Below are 19,696 nucleotides of genomic sequence, written 5' to 3'. Positions count from 1 at the left end.
GCTGTCTGGGGAGGGGCAGTGAAGCACAGCCCTGAGTCCTTACAACGCCAAGTCCTGGCCTTCTTAACGGTGCTGTCTCTCCCTCGGTCAGCCCACGAGCCCGGGGGGCCCATCTGCTAAGTCGTGGCCACAGGGCAGGAACTACCACTCACCGTGATACTTGTGTCCTTCTTGCCCTTGTGGGAGGAGGCCACCACGGCCAGGTACTGGATGACTTTCTTGGTGTTTTCAGTTTTTCCAGCTCCAGACTCGCCTCTGAAAGATACGGGAAAAGTGACCCACCGGAAACAGCCCCACACAGGTGTTCTGTGGGTACTTTTCCACAGCTCCGTGCCATTTGCCAGATGGGGAAACTGAGGCTCCCAGAGGGGAGGAGACTTGCCCACCACTGGCAGAGAGCTGGGCTGGGTTTTCAAACCCCGCTCCATATCTCAATCCACTCCTCCCGAGAGGATGCAGGAAAGGATGTAGATGAAAAGAGTAAAAGAGAAAACTGAGTTTTCCTAACAAGGTCCAACCTTAGGTTTATTTGGAACTGTCTACTTTAAAAAATAAATACTTCGTTTTCTAGAGCAGTTTTAGGTTCACAGCAAAATTGAGCAGAGGTACAAAGGTCCTATACGCCCCTGTCCCTGCCCCTTGACATACACAGCCTCCTCAACCATCAACATCCCCCACCAGAGTGGTACCCTTGCAACGATCAATGAACCCACGCTGATGCATCATTATCACCCAAAGTCCGTAGTTTACATCAGGGTTCACTCTTGGTGTTGTACATTCTATGGGTTTTGACAGCTGTATAATGAAATGTATCCACTATTACAGTATCATACAAAATAGTTTTACTGCAAATTATCTATTTTAAAGACATTATTAGGGACTTCCCTGGTGGTGCAGTGGTTAAGAATCTGTCTGCCAATGCAGGGGACACAGGTTCGAGCCCTGGTCTGGGAAGATCCCTCATGCCGCGGAGCAACTAAGCCCGTGCACCACAACTACTGAGCCTGTGCTCTAGAGCCCACGAGCCACAACTACTGAGCCCACCTGCCACAACTACTGAAGCCCACGCACCTAGAGCCCGCGCTGTGCAACCAAGAGAAGCCACTGCAATGAGAAGCCCATGCACCGCAACGAAGAGTAGCCCCTGCTCCTGCAACCAGAGGAAGCCTGCACATAGCAACAAAGACCCAATGCAGCCCAAAATAAATAAATTTTATAAAGAAAAAAAAAAAAGACAATATTAGCCTTGTTAGAGATGGAATGATCAGGCAAGAGACTGCCTTCCAGGAAGGACATAAGTACCTCTCAGAGTACAGGATATAAGTTACAATTTTTTGAAGGTCCCCTTACAAAAAAGGAGAAAAAGGAGAAGAAGAGGGAGGGGGAGTGGGGAGAGGGAGAAGGAGAAGAAGAAGGGGAAGAAGAAGAAGAAGGGGACAAAGGAGAAGAACTGGTTATCCCATCAGCCACTGGACAGACATAAGCCCCTTCATCCTCTGGAGAACCCCATTCTAATGGTCAGGTGGCTAGCTAATGATCTCAGTCAAGTATCAAAGAATAAACTTGGTTGAAGTAATTCATGCTAAAGTGTAAATGACTGATAAGTTTAGATCAGCAGGGTGTTGTCTGTCTTATCAAAAGAGTACTCCTAGAATATGAGCAGTGGATTAAATGGCCTTCTCGACCCAGCTACCTCTCTTGGCCACTGGAGATCATGGTGGTGGAATTGTTTCATCCAAGGATTCCAGACACTGCCTCTGACTCCCACTATTCTCAGTGAAAGGGAAAGATGACTTCAACCAAATCTTTCCTCCCTTCTTGTCCTCTCCTCTGATTTTCTTCTGTTTTTTGTTTTTCCTTCCTTTGCCTAGACTCTCATTTGCTGAGGTCACTGAATATTCTGAAACATACTAATTTTTTTTAAGTCTGAATTTGTCTACCCCAAGGTCAGTTCAAGGTTCTCCACACTGAACCACTGCCACCAGCGCTAGTGCAGTGCTTGCCCTTTTTCCTAATTAGGAAATAAAGAAATTAACTTGCTCTGCCAAGGACCCACTTTGCACATGGCTAAACGGAAGAAAGAGAGAAAGAGGAAGGAAGGGAGGGAGGGAGGGAGGAGGGAAGGAGGGAGGCAGAGAAAGAAACATGTGCCCTGAATTGTCAGACGCAACCCCATGGGTCACCATCCGGAAATCAAGTGTCTGATCTCCAGGAAGGTTGAAACATGTCTCCACGTCTCACGACGATATTAACACTGTCCTCTCCCCTTTCCTAATGGCCTTTATTCCCAATGGTCACATTATTTCATATGGCCTCAGAGGCACTTTGTGAAATGGGAGCCATGGAGGCATTATCTTTATTTTCTTGAGGAGGACAATTGAGTCCAAAAAAATTTTTTTTCTTTAATTTTAAGGAGAGAATTGACTTTTCAAGGGGAGTGGAGGCCCTATGTTAATTGTTTCACATGTATTATCTCCTTTACCTCCCCTCCCACAATCCTGAAGGTAGGACATATCACTTTCATGTTATTACAGAAGAGGAACTTTGGGCCAGAGTGGGTAAGCAACTTGCCCTAGATCACACAGCGAGGCAAGAGCACACAGAGCATTGAAATCAGGTCTCTGGTTCCAATGCAGTCAGGACTCTTTCTATGACATTTCACAAAGTCATTCCATGACACAGGCCTAACCCTCTAGGAACTTGCTTTCTAAGGTCAGAGGAAGGGAATGGGGAATAGGAATTGATATTTCTTGAAAACCTACTCTATGTTATTGGGCTCAGAAATCTTTTTATTTAATCCAACAACCTAATGAAGGAGTCATTGATTATCCCCATCACCCACCTGGGGAAACTGAGGCTCAGAGAGGTTGAAGTAGTGTTCTAGGTCATAACTGCTCCTGCTATCACACAGATAGGGAACAGAGGAGTGAGATTTGAATGCAGGTCTTCTTGATACCAGAGCCCATGTTCTGCCCACTGCACTTTTTTTTTCTTTTTTACACATGAAATTATTTTCAAACATTATTTAACACAAGTCTTACAAATATATCACATTAGTTGTGGAGGAAGTTAGATATTTTATAACTTCAGGGCTATAATTTGTTATTGGCAACAAAAGGCAAAAAACCTCACTGCCAGCATGAGGGCACAGTTTGAAGCAACTGAAATCATACAAGCATTGCTTCATAAACACCGATTTTTGAGTGGCATAGTTTCAGAAAAGATTGATTTTTAAAGGATATTTTAATTATGCTCTAACAGGTGTTTGGAATGAAATGCTATATTGCAGCTATCCGTATGAAGGTTTGGTCAGGATTGATTATTCGGAATGTCTAGCTCTGCAAGAAAGCAAAAAGGAAAGTGGTTTGAAATAGACAAACTCTTGTGGCATATAGTTTATATGACTAGAGGTTGTCATCAAACCTTGAAAACAGTCTTGATGTATTTAAGTGAAAGACGGTGGACACTAAGCTGTTATAGGAACAAACTATCCGTGTAGCTTATCCTTGGAAATTAAGTTACTGAGTTAAAGTTCTTAAAGACTAATAATAATCCATTTAGATCTTCTTTTCAAATCAGTTTACTCGTGAATGACTGCCATGTATTCACTCTAATTTGTCAACAAATTGGCATGAAAAGTTGGAAATTGATCTTTTTTTTTCTTTTTTTTTTTTTTGCGGTACGCGGGCCTCTCACTGTTGTGGCCTCTCCCATTGCGGAGCACAGGCTCCGGACGCGCAGGCTCAGCGGCCATGGCTCACGGGCCCAGCCGCTCCGCGGCATGTGGGATCTTCCCAGACTGGGGCACGAACCCGTGTCCCCTGCATCGGCAGGCGGACTCTCAACCACTGCGCCACCAGGGAAGCCCCGCCAAGTCCTTTTAATCAGTCCAGTCTCAGTGGCTGGAAGGAGGTACCCAATGGCAGCTTAACCCCTCAGCCCCCAGCCAGGCTAGATTCATGGGTGTGTGACCTGTGCAGTCCCACGGGGACAATACTGAGGAGGGCCCTGTGCTTGATTTAATGCTCTGATGTTGCAATCTTGAATTTCTAAATAATTTTTTAATTAATTTTTTTTTATTGGAGTAAAACTGCTTTACAATATTGTGTCAGTTTCTGCTGTACAATGAAGTGAATCAGCTATAAGTATACCTATATCCCCTCCCTCTTAGACCTCCCTCTCCCCCACCCCCCCATCTAGGTCGTCACAGAGCACCGAGCTGAGCTCCCTGTGCTATACGGCAGGTTCCCACCAGCTATCTATTTTACATATGGTAGTGTATCTATGTCAAACCTAATCTCCCAGTTTGTCCCATTCTCCCCTTCCCCCTGTGTCCACATATCCGTTCTCTACATCTGTGTCTCCATTCTTGCCCTACAAATAGGTTCATCTGTACCATTTTTCTAGATTCCACATATATGCATTAATATACGATATTTGTTTTTCTCTTTCTGGCTTACTTCACTCTGTATGACAGACTCTAGGTCCATCCACATCTCTACAAATGACCCAATTTCATTCCTTTTTATGGCTGAGTAATATTCCATTGTATATATGTACCACATCTTCTTTATACATTCATCTATCATTGGACATTTAGGTTGTTTCCATGTGCTGGCTATTGTAAATAGTGCTGCAATGAACATTGGGGTACATGTGTCCTTTTGAATTATGGTTTTCTCAGGGTGTATGCCCAGTAGTGGGATTGCTGGGTCATATGGTAGTTTTATTTTTAGTTTTTTAAGGAACCTCCATACTGTTCTCCGTAGTGGCTGTACCAATTCACATTCCCACCAACAGTGCAAAAGGGTTCCCTTTGAACAAGGGACTCAGCATTCTCATTTTGCATAATTTTACAAGTCAGGTAGGTGGTCCTAGCTCCTAGGGTTGAACACCATTTCTGAGTCCATTTCAGCCATGGTCTGCCATTGGTAGAAAAGCCAAATTGCCTCTGAATCTCAAAGCTGTTCAGTCCCTGGTCCTCATGTGACTCCCACCCCTGCAGCCAGCAAAGTCCTCTGGATTTGTGCTGTCCAACTCCTATACATCCTACAAAGCCCAGTTAAGCACTGCCTCTATTTTGAGTACTGCCTCCAGCTCCCCAGGCAAAAGCATTTCCTCTTTCCCCTCTAGCATCAATCAGCAGAATAACACAGTGGGCTCCAGGGCCAGATTGCCTGAGTTCAGGTCTCTGCTCTGCCCTATGTGACCACGTGCAAGTCATTTAACTACTCCCATACCTCAGTTTCCTCATCTATAAAATGGGTATAATAAAAAGCACTTCTATGATTGTTATGAGGATTAAATGAGTGAATATATAAAACATTTAGAACAATGCCAGGTATACAAAAATGTTACCTATTGTTACTTTTACAACCATTTCTCTCCTAATGCTTATATATTCTGTTTATATCATTATCTTCAATATTCATACTATCATTAAAATACAAGACATATTTTTCTATTGTTTAAGCCAGGAGTCAGCAAACCATTCTGTAAAGGACAGATAATAAATACTATAGGCTTGGTGGGACCTGCATTCTGTGTCCTAACTACTCAGCTTTGCCTTTGTAGCACAAAAGCAAATGTGGAAACAAATGGGAGTGGCTATGTTCCAATAAAACAATAAAAGAACAGACAGGGACCAGATTTGGCCCACCGATCAGAGTTTGCTGACCTCTGGCTGAAGTGTTCCAGTGCTTTTCTGTCCATTTTAAAGTTCAGACTCCTCTAGAAGACCTCACCCACCTCTCTCTGATCTCATATCCCACCCCTCACAAAGATGCCCACATCCTAATCTCAGGAATCTGTGAATACATTACATGAGACAAGAGACTTTTTAAATTAAATTAAGGATCTGGAGAAGGGATAATTATCTCGGATTATCCTGTAACCCAGTATAATCACGTGTCCTTATAAGAGGGAGGCAGGAGGGTCAGAGACAGAGATTAGGAGATACACTGCTGGCTCTGAAGATGGAGGAAGAAACCACAAGCCAAGGAACGTAAGCAGCCTCTGGGAGCTGGAAAAGACTAGGAAACCGAGTCAGCAGGTTGTTTTAGCATTTATATCCACTTACCTAAGTAGCATTATATCACTAATTTTTGATTATTCATTGTTAAGCATCAAATGTTGATTTCTCATTGTGGAAGATGATAATTTAGCCCCTGTTTAACCCTCTCCTCTTTCCCCATAGAAGCAATGTGGTCGCATATAGTATTTCCGGCTAGATCAACACTCAGGGTTTGCATTATAAAGATGATGGAAACACTGCACACAGCTGGGCCCTTTTGTCACTGTGATTACTCTTCCTTCTTGCCTAACTTTGATTTCCCCTAGAATTAATAATTACCTTGTCTTAGTGTTTCCCAGTTTTCTATCTGTATACATATCAGCCCCAAACTTATTACAGATTTTCTAAATCTTCTCTCAATGCATTTCATTGTCTTCACAATTAAATCGCCACCTGAAACTCTTATTTATCTGGTTCAGCACCAGGATCCCCAGGCCTAGCACCTGCTTGGTGCCAGTTGGTGCAAAATAAGTATTTGTTGCCTGAGTCTGTCCTTTGGCCTTGGGAGTTTGCTGTAAGGAACATTTGGGGGAAAAAAACCTGGAAAAGCACTTTTGAAAAGCAGATAGCAGGCTCTATTTTCAAGACTATGGCAATTAGAATTCCTTAGCACCTGAACTCAGAACCCATCATTCACAACTCTAAACGTGCAGAGAAGGTTGTGGAGCAAAAGTCTAGAAACAATGCGGTTACTGTTACTATCTGTTAATACTGTGAATAATTCTGTTAATAACATGATTTGTTGACATTGCTTTTAATTGAAGGAGAGGCTAACTTTCAGTTAGAAGTTTAAAATGTATGTTTGTGCATGTAGAGGTATATGTATACACACACACACACACACACAGAGTCATTCTCATTGTTCACACTAGTTATGCTCTATGAAGCCACTGCAAACACTGAATTAGTGATCACTGAACCATCGTCGCTCGTAGGGGAAACACACAGATAGGTTCCTTTGAGCTTCTGGTCCCAAAATTTTCATCAACCAATCACTATAGTATAACTTTGTTTTATGTGTGTTTCTGTTTAAAGACACTTTACTTAACATATTGTTGATTCATTGACATTGAACTCATGGCCAACAACACTGTAACTCATGCCTGAAGGAGACTCATCTAATACACGTACTTCCTCCATAAGGCACATCTCAGCCTTCCTGCCTTTAGGAAAACCAGACAGCACTTTGGCACTACACTTGGTGGACGTTTTAAACAGCAAAATAACTAAAAAAAAAAAAAAAAAAAAAGCTACAAAAATTCAAAAGCGTGGCACTAAATATGCCACGAAGAGGACCCTTGTTTACAGTCTGAGCTGAAACAAGAAGGCCGAGTGTCACCTTGTTCTGCCTCAGCTGGGAATGTGTGCGTCAGCGGACCCAGAGTTTAGCTCTGCACATGTCCTCGAATGACCACGAAAGCACCATGAGTATTGAATTAGGGGTACGAATAAATGTTAGCAAGTAGGTAAACCTGCATATATGGAATCAGTGAATAATGAGGATCAATTGTGTGTGTATTTTTTTTTACATTTTTTAAGGAATGGAAACAACCAAAATTATGATCCATAAGGGTTGATAAAATAAAATACAGCATTTCCAGGCAGCCACTACTATATATGATCAGACAGAATGCACTCTAAAATATACTGTTGGATAGAAAAAGCAAGGGCAGATAAGCATATGGTGTATACAACCATTGTGTTTTATGAACTCCAAAGTTCTGGATTCTCTTGGGGAGGGACAAACCCAAGGACCTCTGGTAACACTGGGTCGACATTCTCCCAAGGGATCAATTGTCTGTGGCAGAATCACAGCTGTCCCCTTGAATGGATACTGTGGCTTTCCAATTTGCCGCAGTCTTCACCACTCCCTATTGCCATTCCCGGCCCACTTCACTCCTTTCTATTACCTGCCAGGCTCTCCTAGGCATTTGCATTTGTAGATCCTGGTCTGGGGTTAAGATGAATATCTCTAAACAGACAGCTGTAGATTCACTGGCCATGCCTAAAAATGCATTAAGATAAAATACCTATAGGCATGGTTATTATGCATATTAATAGCTACCATTCTTTTTCTGTTACCCTATACTTTCTTCTTTGGTTTCACCTAGAATGGCTGGGGGCTTAGTGGAAATTTCAAATGTAACTTACAAGTAGCACTTGCGTTCACTGTGCATTAACACGTCATCAGGCACTGTGCTAAGAGCTTTTTATGAATTAACCCATTTATTCCTTACAACCACTCTGTGAGGTAGGTGCAGTTGTCCATTTTCTAGATGAAGAAACTGAGGCTCAGACAGGGTCAGTGGCTTTCTGTAGATCATGTCATGAGAATATGACAGAGCTGAGACCAGGACTCTGTTCTTTTCCATCTAGCACACAAGCCACCCCCAAAATGAAAACCTGGTCTGTCTGGAGCCAAAATGTCCTCGTGTCGCCTTGCTCAGTGCCTCCAAGTGTTGTCACAGCATCACTTAGGAGTGAAAGGGACCCAAATGCCCCACTATCACTTTACTTCCTCAGCCAGGAGAGTCAGCTAACGGTCTGAGGACCCAAATCTCTGGGTGGGCTCACTCCCAGCCCAGGCTCCCCGGAAGCCAAGACTGGGGCCCCCTCATTAACCCCTGCAGCCACCAGGTAACCTGAGAAGTCTTCCTACCACAAGGTCTGCACCAATGGGTCAGCAAACTGGGGGATGAGCCAGACGCCCTCACGGCAAAGTGTGCGTCAGAATCTCCAGGACCCTCCAGTCCTCCCTGACTCATGCTTCCTGCCCTTCTGAGCTCCCAGTGGGCTGCAGCACCCCAGCTCCCTCCCTCTGCTGGTGGAGGTTCAGCTCCCAGACAACCCCCTCTAGACCCCCACCCAGAGCAGACGGCGGTGCACAGCTCAGACACAGCCACCCTTTCTGCGTCCCCTGTGTAGATGACCCTTGACAAGTGTTTCCAATCTCTGCCAGCTTGCTGACCAGCCCTGCAGCTTCACAGTCGCCCAAGACACTAGATAAAAACATAGGTTTCCCCAGCTCTACCCCAGATCCACTGAGTCAAGAGCTGCTGGGGGTGAAGCCAGGCCATCCGTCTCTTGAACTAATGGCCCAAGAACTGACGTGCAGCCACGTTTGTGGAGAGAGGTCTAACAGAGCCCACACTGGACGTATCTGAGGTGGTTTTATGCAGTTCATGGTCAAGCAAGCAGGGCTCAGCAGAACTCTGGTTGATACTAACCACGGCGCTGCATCAGAACCCCAGCTGCCAATCACGGGCACCTGCACTGTGCCAACATCGTGCTCAGCTCCCCCCTACACAGCTCCTTCAATTCTCTCAACAACCCTGGGAGGTGGGCACAACTGATACCCCCATTCTACAGATGAGGAGACTGAGGCTGGGAGGCTTAACCAACCTGCCCAAGAACAAATTGCTGGCGTGCAGCACAGCGGGAAAGCAAACCTAGATCTGTGCCTCCACAGCCTCGCCAGCTAAGCACAGCGGCCACTCTCCTGAGGCATCTGCGCCCCTTCAACACTGCACTGTGTTATCAAAAACACCTTTAAAAACCCTGCAGGCCTCTGCCAGAAAGTGTTTCTCCCTCTTCTTCAGAGACAGGGTGGAAGGGATGAGGGCAGGGGGTCAAAGTAGGAAGCCTGGTTGGGAGCGAAGGCAGGCCGTGGGTGAAGCAACAAAGGCAAACCCCTGGGAAGCCTGCAGTTTTCCAAGAGTCAGCACTGGCTCCAGGGAGAGTGACAGAGGCACCTGCTGGCCTGAGTTGCCTCCCCTGAACGGGAGAGTCACCTGACAACAGCATCTCCTGCCACTGAGTCCCAGTCCCCCAGACCCTAGGGCATCAGTGCTTATCCCCAAGCGGCACTGTGGCCTCCTTGAATGATCAGAAAGATCTGCTCTAACCTCTTGTCCATACGCTCGCCCCAGCCTGCAAGGCCCTTCATGACCATGTCCCCGACCACATCCTCCTACCCTTCTCCTTCCTCCCTACGCCCCACCCACTCAGACCATCTCCGACCCTCAAAACACAAGTGGTTCCCACCTTAGGACCTTTGCCCTTGCTGTTCCCCACCCGAAACTCCTCCCCCAAGTCCTTCTCGGGGCTTGCTTCCTCTCATCACTCGGGTCTCAGCTCATACCCCGAGTGGTTGAACCAGGCGGACAGGCTGCAGCTCTTTTCCTCCAGATAGATGCGCTAAATATGAAAGATGCCAGCCATTCCTCACCCCCTGATGCCACAGTCTGTGGTGGGGCAGGGGATGGTGGGGCTGTGGCTGGCTCATCAGTGAAGGCCAGCGAATGAGGGTTGGGCCCTCCAACGGCCTCAAGAAATTTAGGTCCAAGTCTCACTATTGACAAAAACTCGCTGTGTGCCTCTGGGCAAATCTCATGACCTCTCTGATTTCCTCCTCTATAAAAATGAGGTAACTGGGGACTTCCCTGGTGGCGCAGTGGTTAAGAACCCACCTGCGAATGCAGGGGACATGGGTTCGAACCCTGGCCCAGGAAGATCCCACATGCCATGGAGCAACTCATGTGCCACATAAGCTCATGTGCCACAGCTACTGAGCCCATGTGCCACAACTACTGAAGCCTGGGCGCCCTAGAGCCTTAGAGCCTGTGCTCTGCAGCAAGAGAAGCCACTGCAATGAGAAGCCCGTGCACCACAACTAGAAAAAAGCCCGCGTGCAGCAACAAACACCAACGCAGCCAAAAATAAATAAATTAAAAAAAAAAAAATGAGGTAACTGGACTTGAGCAGTGGGTTCTCTGCTCTGCCAGGACACACATGTTAGTCATGACATATGAATATCTAGCTTACAGGGCTTGCTTGGTTCTTAGATATATACATAGTAGTCATATATATGAGTATGTGTGTCTGTATATATAGATATACATATACATATTCATATACATACACATATATATGTAACACTCACAACAACCCTATTAAGTACCATTAAGTACCATTATCATCATTCTTACTTCCCCACTTTATAGTGAGAACACGGAGCCCTGGAGAGGTTAAATTTGTACCTGAAGCTACAAGCTAGTGAGAGGCAGAGCCAGGATCGAAACCCGGGTGGTTGGCTTGTAACCCCCACTCTAAGGAGGCTTTCAGTGACATAACTCGGTGGACAGTCCCTTCCATGGATGAACCTAGATTCTAATGAGACCTGCAGAGAAGTGGAGTCACATTTGATATGGAGGCTGGGGACCAACAGCCTGTAAGTCAACACAATCAACCACAGAAAGGTAAAATTGAAAAATCCCTTAAAACATCCTCAAAGCAATGCATCTGTGACTTGGTATGCAACGCCCCTCTGAAGCAGCCTCTGTGTATAAATGCCAACTAGATGCAGGGATTCCGAGTGTGCAATACGGACAATGCAGGGGAGAGAACGGGCTCGGCAAGGCGAGATGCTCACACCGTCAGGGCCACAGGGGAACGAGAGCAGTGGAGGGATCGGCAGAGTCCCACGTCTATTCTCACCCTCACTCTGGAACACATCCATTCGGTGGATGGTGGTGACCTCACCTGCACTAGATCCGCCAGTGCTAGTTTTCCTCCCGAAGGGCGTGGTTGGTTTCTCTAAGCTACGTGCACAGTATGAGACCCCAGCGCCAACGCCATGACCACCCCTGACACATACAACTCACGCTGGCCATAACCAGCCTGTCTGTGTGCTATTGACCCAATTCTCCACCATAATTATCACCCTGCCGCCGCCCCACCCCCTCAAAGCAATATTTGGAATACAAGTGAATGAAAGGGAGATATTATTACAGAGACCAACTTGAATCCACTTTCATATTAAATAATACGAATCATTCCCGATTTTAAGGCTCTGAAAATTTCCTGCAACACTTGTAACTGACCAGGTGTGTGTGTGTGGGGGTGTGTGCAGGAAGTGCAGTCTCAGTTATCTCTGAGGACACTTCCTGGCCCAAACTTCTGGGACAGAGGTTGTAAACAGGTGGCCCATTGGCAAAGCCAGCCCACAAATGGACTTTATTTGGCTGGAGATCTGTGTATATGTGTTCATGTAAATTAGGTGCCAATGTTTAAAAATTTGATATTTCACATAAAAACCTAGATTTCCAGCTTCTACTGAAATGTAGGAAAGTCTGGCAACATTAGACCTGCATTCTCCCCTGGCAACAGTAGACAGGAGATGGGTAGCAGCTCCCCCCCTCAGATGGGCCATTTTCTCCAGTTCACCACACTCCCCACCATTCCCTACTGTGCTACACCCAGGACTTTTCACACATTAACAGTACTTGGCTGACTTTGATTGGCCTTTGAGTTTGCAACCACAGTCCTAAATGTCCTATAATGCCTCTTCTCAGACAGAGGGCTTTTGTTGGGAGACACACTCTGGCCAAACTGATCTCTCAGTTTCTCCGATAGAACACGCTCTATCTGACCTCAGGGTCTTTGCATATGCTGTAAACTATTCCTCTCTTTTCTTCATCATCTCTGCATCACTTGTTTGGGAAACCTTTAGTGTTCTCCCCAGTTAGAACTTCTCTGATTTACACATTCTCCTAGTTCCTTACATGTCTCATTCTTCATAATTTTCAGTTTGTAATTACACATTTCTTTAAGTGATTTTTAAAATGTGTATGTATTTTTTTTTTAGTTCCTGAAAAGGTAGTACCTTCACAGGACCAAACAGTAAATTCAAGCAGTACCAAAGGGAAGTGTGTAATTATTGTTCTAGTGTCTTGTCTTCCCTCTTGAGAAGTCATTTATTTTTGGTTCATTCCTATATGCCAAGTACTCACCAGTAGAACAGACCCATTCAATCTGTTGAATAGTGAGTGAGACAGGAGTGGGTGTAGAGGTGAAGAAGGAAGGAGGGTGTATTAGTTTCCCATTGCTGCTGTAAAAAATTATACAAACGTAGCGACTTAAAACAACACAAACTGACTATATTACAGTTCTGGAGGGCAGAAGTCTGACATGGATTGTACTGGGCTAAAACCAAGATGTCAGCAGGGTTGTGTTTCATTCTGGGAGCACTAGGGGAGAGCCCGTTTCCTTGCCTTTTCCAGCTTCTAGAAGCTGTTCTCATCCTGGGCTTCCTCCATCTTCAAAGCCAGCAAGGGTGGGTGAAGTCCTTCTCACACTGCATCTCTCTCTGACTCCTCCCCTGCCTCCCTCTTCTACTTGTAAGGACCTTGTGATTACATTAGGCCCACCTGGATAATCTACAATCCCTTCCCTATTCTAAGGTCAGCTGATTAGTAACCGTAATGCCATGGCAACCTTCATTCCCCTTTGCCATGTCACCTGACACATTCACAGGTTCTGGTGATTAGGAGGTGGAGACCTTGGCAGGACCATCACAGGCACTTGTATTGCACTTTGCTTTATTGCAATTTGCAGATATTGTGTTTTTTTACAAATTAAAGATTTGTGGCAACACTGTGTCAAGCATTTTTCCAACAGCATTTGTTCACTTCATGTCTCTGTGTCATGTTTTGGTAATTCTCGTAATATTTCAAACTTTTTCATTATTATTCTATTTGTCATGGTGATCTGTGATCAGTGATGTCTGATGTCACTACTGCAAAAAGATTGCAACTCCCTGAAGGCTCAGATGATAGTTAAGATTTTTTAACAACGGGTATGTTTTAATTAAGGTGTGTACAGTTGTTTATTTAGATATAATGCTATTGAACACTTAATAGACCACAGTATAGTGTAAACATAACTTTTATATGTACTAGGAAACCAAAAAATCTGCCTGACTCGCTTTACTGTGATATTCACTTCATTGCAGTGGTCTGAACTAAGTCCACAAATTTTCCAAGGGATACCTGTATTCTGCCCACCACAGGAAAGATTTTCCTGAACACTGAAAACCCTCTGAATGATTCTAAATTGAGTTAGTATCTTCTGCTTATGTATCCAGGCCTTCAAAGAAATAATGACACCAGCCACCAAATATGGCACAATGTGGTTACTAATTGTGAAATTTGAGGGTGACTGTTTAACACATTGTTTAACACAAGCCAAGACTTCCTCACCAACGGAAATGGCATCTACCTTCACAGAGCTGTTATGGAATTAGAAGCAATTCTGTCTGTAAAATATTTAGTTCAGGACCTGGCACACAGTAAGTGCTCAATAAATGCTGGTTTTTAAAAGGGGGTGGCGCAGAACAAGACAGCACCAGGTATCCCTGGCAGTTTAGGGGTGCGTGGAACAGCAAACACATCAAAGAGCCCTGTTCTCATGGACCTTTTTCTTTAATAGGTTGGATCTTGACTCTAGAAAAACAAAAGAAAAAGTAGCTTCACTTACGTGCAGAGAATGGACTGGTCCTCTCGATCTGAGAACAGAAAGAAAAAAAGAGCCATGAGTTAGAATTTGCTCTGAGCTGATCGTCTGGATATGGTGCCTCCCAGGCCTCCCATTTAAGCTCCTACATGCTGGCCCCCCTGGGGGCGACAAGGGGCCAGCTGGGCTCATTGCCCAGGTCATAGGGGATAAGACCAAAGCCAAGAGGGCAGCAGGGCTCTTTTAGATACTTTTCCCGACCCCCTGAAGTCCTGGAGGCAGCCCCAGAAAGATACCGGAGACTGACGCGTTCAGGAGGCAGTGAGAATCCCTGCCCCACTAGCTCTGGAGGGTCCCAGGAGACCCACTCTGCCCAGATTAGGTCACAGACAGAACACCGACTTTGGATCCAGACAGACTGGCATTCCAACTTGGCCACTTCCCACCTCTATGACTTTGGGCAAATATTCTTAACCTCTCCATGGTTCAGTTTTTTTTTATCTGGAATATGGGGTAGTGGACATTTTTGGTTTGAAAATCCAGTATCCATTTCCTCTTCTTCCGAGAAGAGCATCCTATGGTCCTTAAGGATCCATGTTCCCTGCCCCCCCACCCCCCCACCCCGCCATCATGTACAGTCTTGGTGGGACTGACCCACAAGCTACCCCAGCCAAGAGGCAACAACATTTCCTAGGCTATGTCAATCAGAATCTCTGAGCTCAAACACCGAGCTGGATCAAGGATGGAGAAGCACAACGGAGGCCCTGAGGGGGCCTCACTTCCTGCCCCCAGAGCCCAAACAGCCCCGTTTTCTAACATTTTCTGAGGCTGGCTCCCCACTCTTCCCACCCCATCTGTGAGCTCCCCAATACTCCTCCAGAAATTCCTTTTCTAGATAAGGTCTCTGTCGCTAATCACCAGAGAACCCTGGTGGGTGCACAGGGCATCGTGAGGTTAAACGTGATTAAGCAGACATTACTGATCACCTTCTGCTCTTAAAGTGGCCTTAGGGGGTGGAGTCAAGATCCCCTATGAGGGACACGGGGAAGGTTAAACACCTTAGTCATCAGCTAGTTAACCATAACTGAGAAAGCAGAGCATCACATCCTCTGCTGGGCAATGGTGAAGCGGCAGGCATTTCTTAACTCCATTCCCTGCTCCATTCCCACCATCACAACCCTCAGCCTCTTATGATCAAAGATCTCCCGGGATCTTGTGACATCCCCCTCCAAACCCCTTCTCAGAGTAATCTTTCTGACACGCTGAACTGCCTGATCCCTCTGCTTCTTAACCCTCTTCCACTTTGGAAGTTTCTTAAAATGTTAAACATAAATTCATCATATGACCCAGCTATTCCACTCCTAGGAATCTACCCAAGAGAACAGAAACATGTCTCTACAAGACTTGCACACAAATGTTCACAGCAGCGTTATCATAAGAGCTAAAAAGTAGAAACAACCCAAATGTCCATCTGCTGGTGGATGGATAAATAAAATGTGGTCAATCTATACAATGGAACATTATTCAGTCATAGAAACAATGCAGTACCGATACAGGCTACATGGATGACCCTCAAAACACGATGCTAAGGAAAAGTCAGACACAGAGGGCTACATATTGTGTGATTCCAGTTATAAGAAGTGTGCAGAATAGGTAAATGCATAAAAGAGGGAAGGTAGATTAGTGGTTGCCAGGGGTTGGGCTGGGGTGACTGCAAACAGGCATGAAGGATCATTCTGGGGTTTGTCAGCTGGACTGCGGTGATGCTTACGTAACTCAATTTATTGAAAATCACTGAATTTTACACTTATCTTGGGAGGATTTTTGGTATGCAAGTTTTATCTTAATAAAGCAGTTTTGAAAAGCTGTCCACGGCCCCCAGTGTCCTCAGATGAGGCCCAGAAGGGGCATCCGAGGCCTCCCGTGAGTGGCCCTGCCTCCCCAGTCCTGGCACTTCTATGTCCATCACTGTTAATTCCCCAGCAACCCCACCCGGATCAACCCCCAAACGCACTCTGTGCCTTTGTTCAGGCTACTCCTGCTGCCTAGCAGTCCTTTCTCTTCTCCTTTCCTGCCCATTTCCCTCCGTCTCAAAGATGACACCTCTTCTAAGAAGCCTTCCACACCGTGATGGAGCCAGGGGGAGGCTTGGCTGTAAATCTCCGTCAACGCTCCTAAGCTATCACAAATAGTCAACCTTGTTAGAGAGAAGAAGCCCGAAGAAAAGCCCCCAGCCTCCATCAAATAACGTGACTGCTGCCTCTAAGACCCTCCCAGACAGAAATCCTGGAACTGTCGCTGGCTCCTGTCCATCCCCAAGACAGATGTCTCCACTGCCACAGCCCCTGTGCTGCCCGAGCGCCCTGTCCCAGGCTGGTTTTTTTTCTCTTTGTTTGTGTCTCTGCCCCCACAGAACCATGAACCGCTCATAGGCAGAAGTATCCAGTTCTGGACCCCGCTTCCCTCAGTTTCTGGATCCCCAGCCCCTGAACCCTAAGTCCCTGACACAGAGAAGGTGTAGCTTGGTGAGCACTGAAAAAGCCAACCCCAAACCTGGAAGACATGAGTTTCTTGATGGGGAAGTTCAATATACACACAAGAAACTGAGTCACTCATTCATTCATTCAACAAATGCATTTAGGGCATCTACCAGGTATTCTTCCCCATGCTAGACCCTGAAAATACTACATAATAGTATCTACTACTTAGCACCTTCTCTGTGTCATGCATTATTTCAATCATTTGCCTGTATTAACTCATTCAACCCCCGTACATCCTATGAGACAGACCAATTTTATCCCCATTTCACAGATTAATAAACTGAGGCACAGAGACATTTTAAAACTTGCCCACAGTTACACAGCTAGTAAGTGGATGAGGCAGGATTTGAACCCAACACCTACTACTTATTGAACACCTATTATGGGCCAGATACACTTTTCTGGCACTTTCCCTGTGTGGTCTTTGACCCTAACCCTTTTAAGTTTAAGGAAACTGAGGTCAGGTAACCCAAAGTCACACAGCCACTTCAGGGACCAACCTGGGGGTTGAAGCATCATGCATCAGAGTCTGGGCACTTTCTGCTGTTCCAAATACAGGATGGGGCACAGGAAATGGAACGGGGATCCCTAGCGGCCAAGGCTTCTGCTGGATTAGGGAAGGCGTTGGGAGACAAGGCAGCTTGGAGAGACCAGCAGGGACCAGTCCAGGGAAGGAGTGAGGCCTCTTTCCCAGGCCAGAGAAGCAGCCTTACCACCTAAGGTCTAAGGTGACAAGAAGGAAACCGGGGCATGAAGTGGCCTCGGGGATGGAAGGCTCTGCTTCCCATGAATCAGCGTAGACCCGTCCCATCACCGCTGCCACACCTGGTCTGAGAACCATCACTTCAGGCCCAGATCCTCCCCTCCCATCTCCCTGCTTCTGCCCACGCCCCTGCCGTTCTCACAGGGCAGCCGGAGGGGTCTTCTTTTTTCTCTTATAAACTTTTAAAATTTTGGTAAAACATACATAAAATGTACCATGGAGACCATTTTAAAGTGTCCAGTTCAGCAGCACGAAGCATGTTCACATTGTTGTGCAGGCATCACCACCGTCCACCTTTTTCATTTTCCCAAACAAACTCCATCCCCATTAAATAGTAACTCCTCAGTGCCTCCTCCCTCCAGCCCCCGGCAGCCACCATTCTACTTTCTGTCTTTACGATGTTTGACTACTCCAAGTGTCTCATGTAAGTGGAATCGCACAGAATTTGTCTTTCTGTGTTTGGCTTATTTCATTTAGCATCGTTTCCTCAAGGTTCATCCATGTTGCAGCACATGTCAAAATGTCCATTGTATGGATACACCCCATTTTGTTTATCTATTCATCTGTTGATGGACACCTGGGTTGCTTCCATCTCTTGGCTACTGTGAATAGTGTTGCGATGACCACGGGTGTACACATATCTGTTGGTGTCCCTGCTTTCACGTCTTTGGGGTGTATGCTCAGAAGCAGAATGGCTGGATTATGTGCCAATTCTGTTGAACTTTTCAAGGAGTCACCATACTGTTTTCCGTAGTGGTTGCACCAGTTTACTTTCCCACCAGCAATGCACCAACATTCCAGTTTCTCCACACCCACATCAACACTTAACTACTGTCTGTTTTTTGATAACAGCCATCCTGACAGGTGTGAGGTGCTATTGCATTATAGTAGAAAAATCTTCTTAAAAGAGTCAGATCAGGGGCTTTCCTGGTGGCGCAGTGGTTGAGAGTCCGCCTGCCGATGCAGGGGACATGGGTTCTTGCCCTGGTCTGGGAAGATACCACATGTCGCGGAGCGGCTGGGCCCGTGAGCCATGGCCACTGAGACTGCGCGTCCGGAGCCTGCGCTCTGCAACGGGAGAGGCCACAACAGTGAGAGGCCCGCGAGCCGCAAAACAAAAAAAAAAGTCAGATCAGCCACGGCCTGGTCAAAACCAGCTGGCTAGTCCCAGTGGCCCCCAGTCTCCCCACCATGGCCTACGAAGTCTGGCCTGATGTGTCCCCACACAGCTGCCTCACTGGCACCTTTCTCTCCTTACCCCTGCTCAGCTCCTAAACAGCCACCTGCTCCTCACAGAGAACACACTCTTCCCTTCCAGGGCCTTTGCCTGGAACACTCTCTCCCCAATTTTTGCCGTGGGTGATGCCTTCCCATCATCTTGAGGGCTTCCACTCTCCAAGAGGCCTTTTCTAAGTCTCTGTCCACAGGGATGCAGGCAGTTGCCTCAGGGCACTCAGGCAATTAACCTGTTTATTTCCTTCACATCACTTAGAGCCATCTGCAGTGACCTCTTGTGTTTGTCTATCTCGCTGTGCTGAAAAGCAAGCTTTACTGGGGAAGAGGGGGGCTTGTCTGTTTTGTTTAACACTGTATCGCAAGTACCTGGCATATAGCAGGTGCTCAATTATATTTGTTAGATGGATGGATGGGAGGATGGGAGGATGGGAGGATGGATGGGACTGGAATAGCCCATGCCTATGCATCACTGGGGACCAGAGAGGATAGTCATGACCATATCTGGGAGAGGGAGGCAGATTTACATCACATAAAGAAGATCTGGTCCACTCCAGGGTCAGATGAATGAGATGACTGTGCAAGCTCCATGGACCCTATGCCCGTCTCCAAACAACCTTCCCTCTATCCCCTCAGATAACAGATGGACATTCTGGTGGCCTGGCTGAGCCCAATCCTCAGGACAAAAGGCAGAAGAGCCAAAAGGCTATTTCATTCTTCTTTCTGACTCTCATTTTTTCCACCTTGAGCTGGTAGCAAGGGCCACAGCTGCCCGCAGGGGCCATGTTCAGGGGG

General features: G+C 46.2%; 1 protein-coding gene across 2 annotated transcripts in view; it reads right to left on the bottom strand.

Moving 5' to 3' along the window:
- The window catches only part of MYH11 (myosin heavy chain 11), a 128,324-nt gene that overhangs the window by 63,234 nt on the left and 45,394 nt on the right, over positions 1-19,696 (bottom strand). For both annotated transcript variants that reach the window (XM_082669750.1, XM_082669751.1), the window contains exons 4-5: positions 14,390-14,417; positions 153-255 (exon numbers count right to left, since the gene is read on the bottom strand). In XM_082669750.1, coding sequence (XP_082525876.1) covers positions 153-255; positions 14,390-14,417 — 131 coding nt within the window. The remainder of the gene's footprint in view (positions 1-152; positions 256-14,389; positions 14,418-19,696) is intronic.

Source organism: Grampus griseus (genome assembly GCF_964374135.1).
Source record: "Grampus griseus genome assembly, chromosome: 14".
Classification (NCBI taxonomy): Eukaryota; Metazoa; Chordata; class Mammalia; order Artiodactyla; family Delphinidae; genus Grampus; species Grampus griseus.
This window is presented reverse-complemented; position numbering and strand designations above follow the sequence as displayed.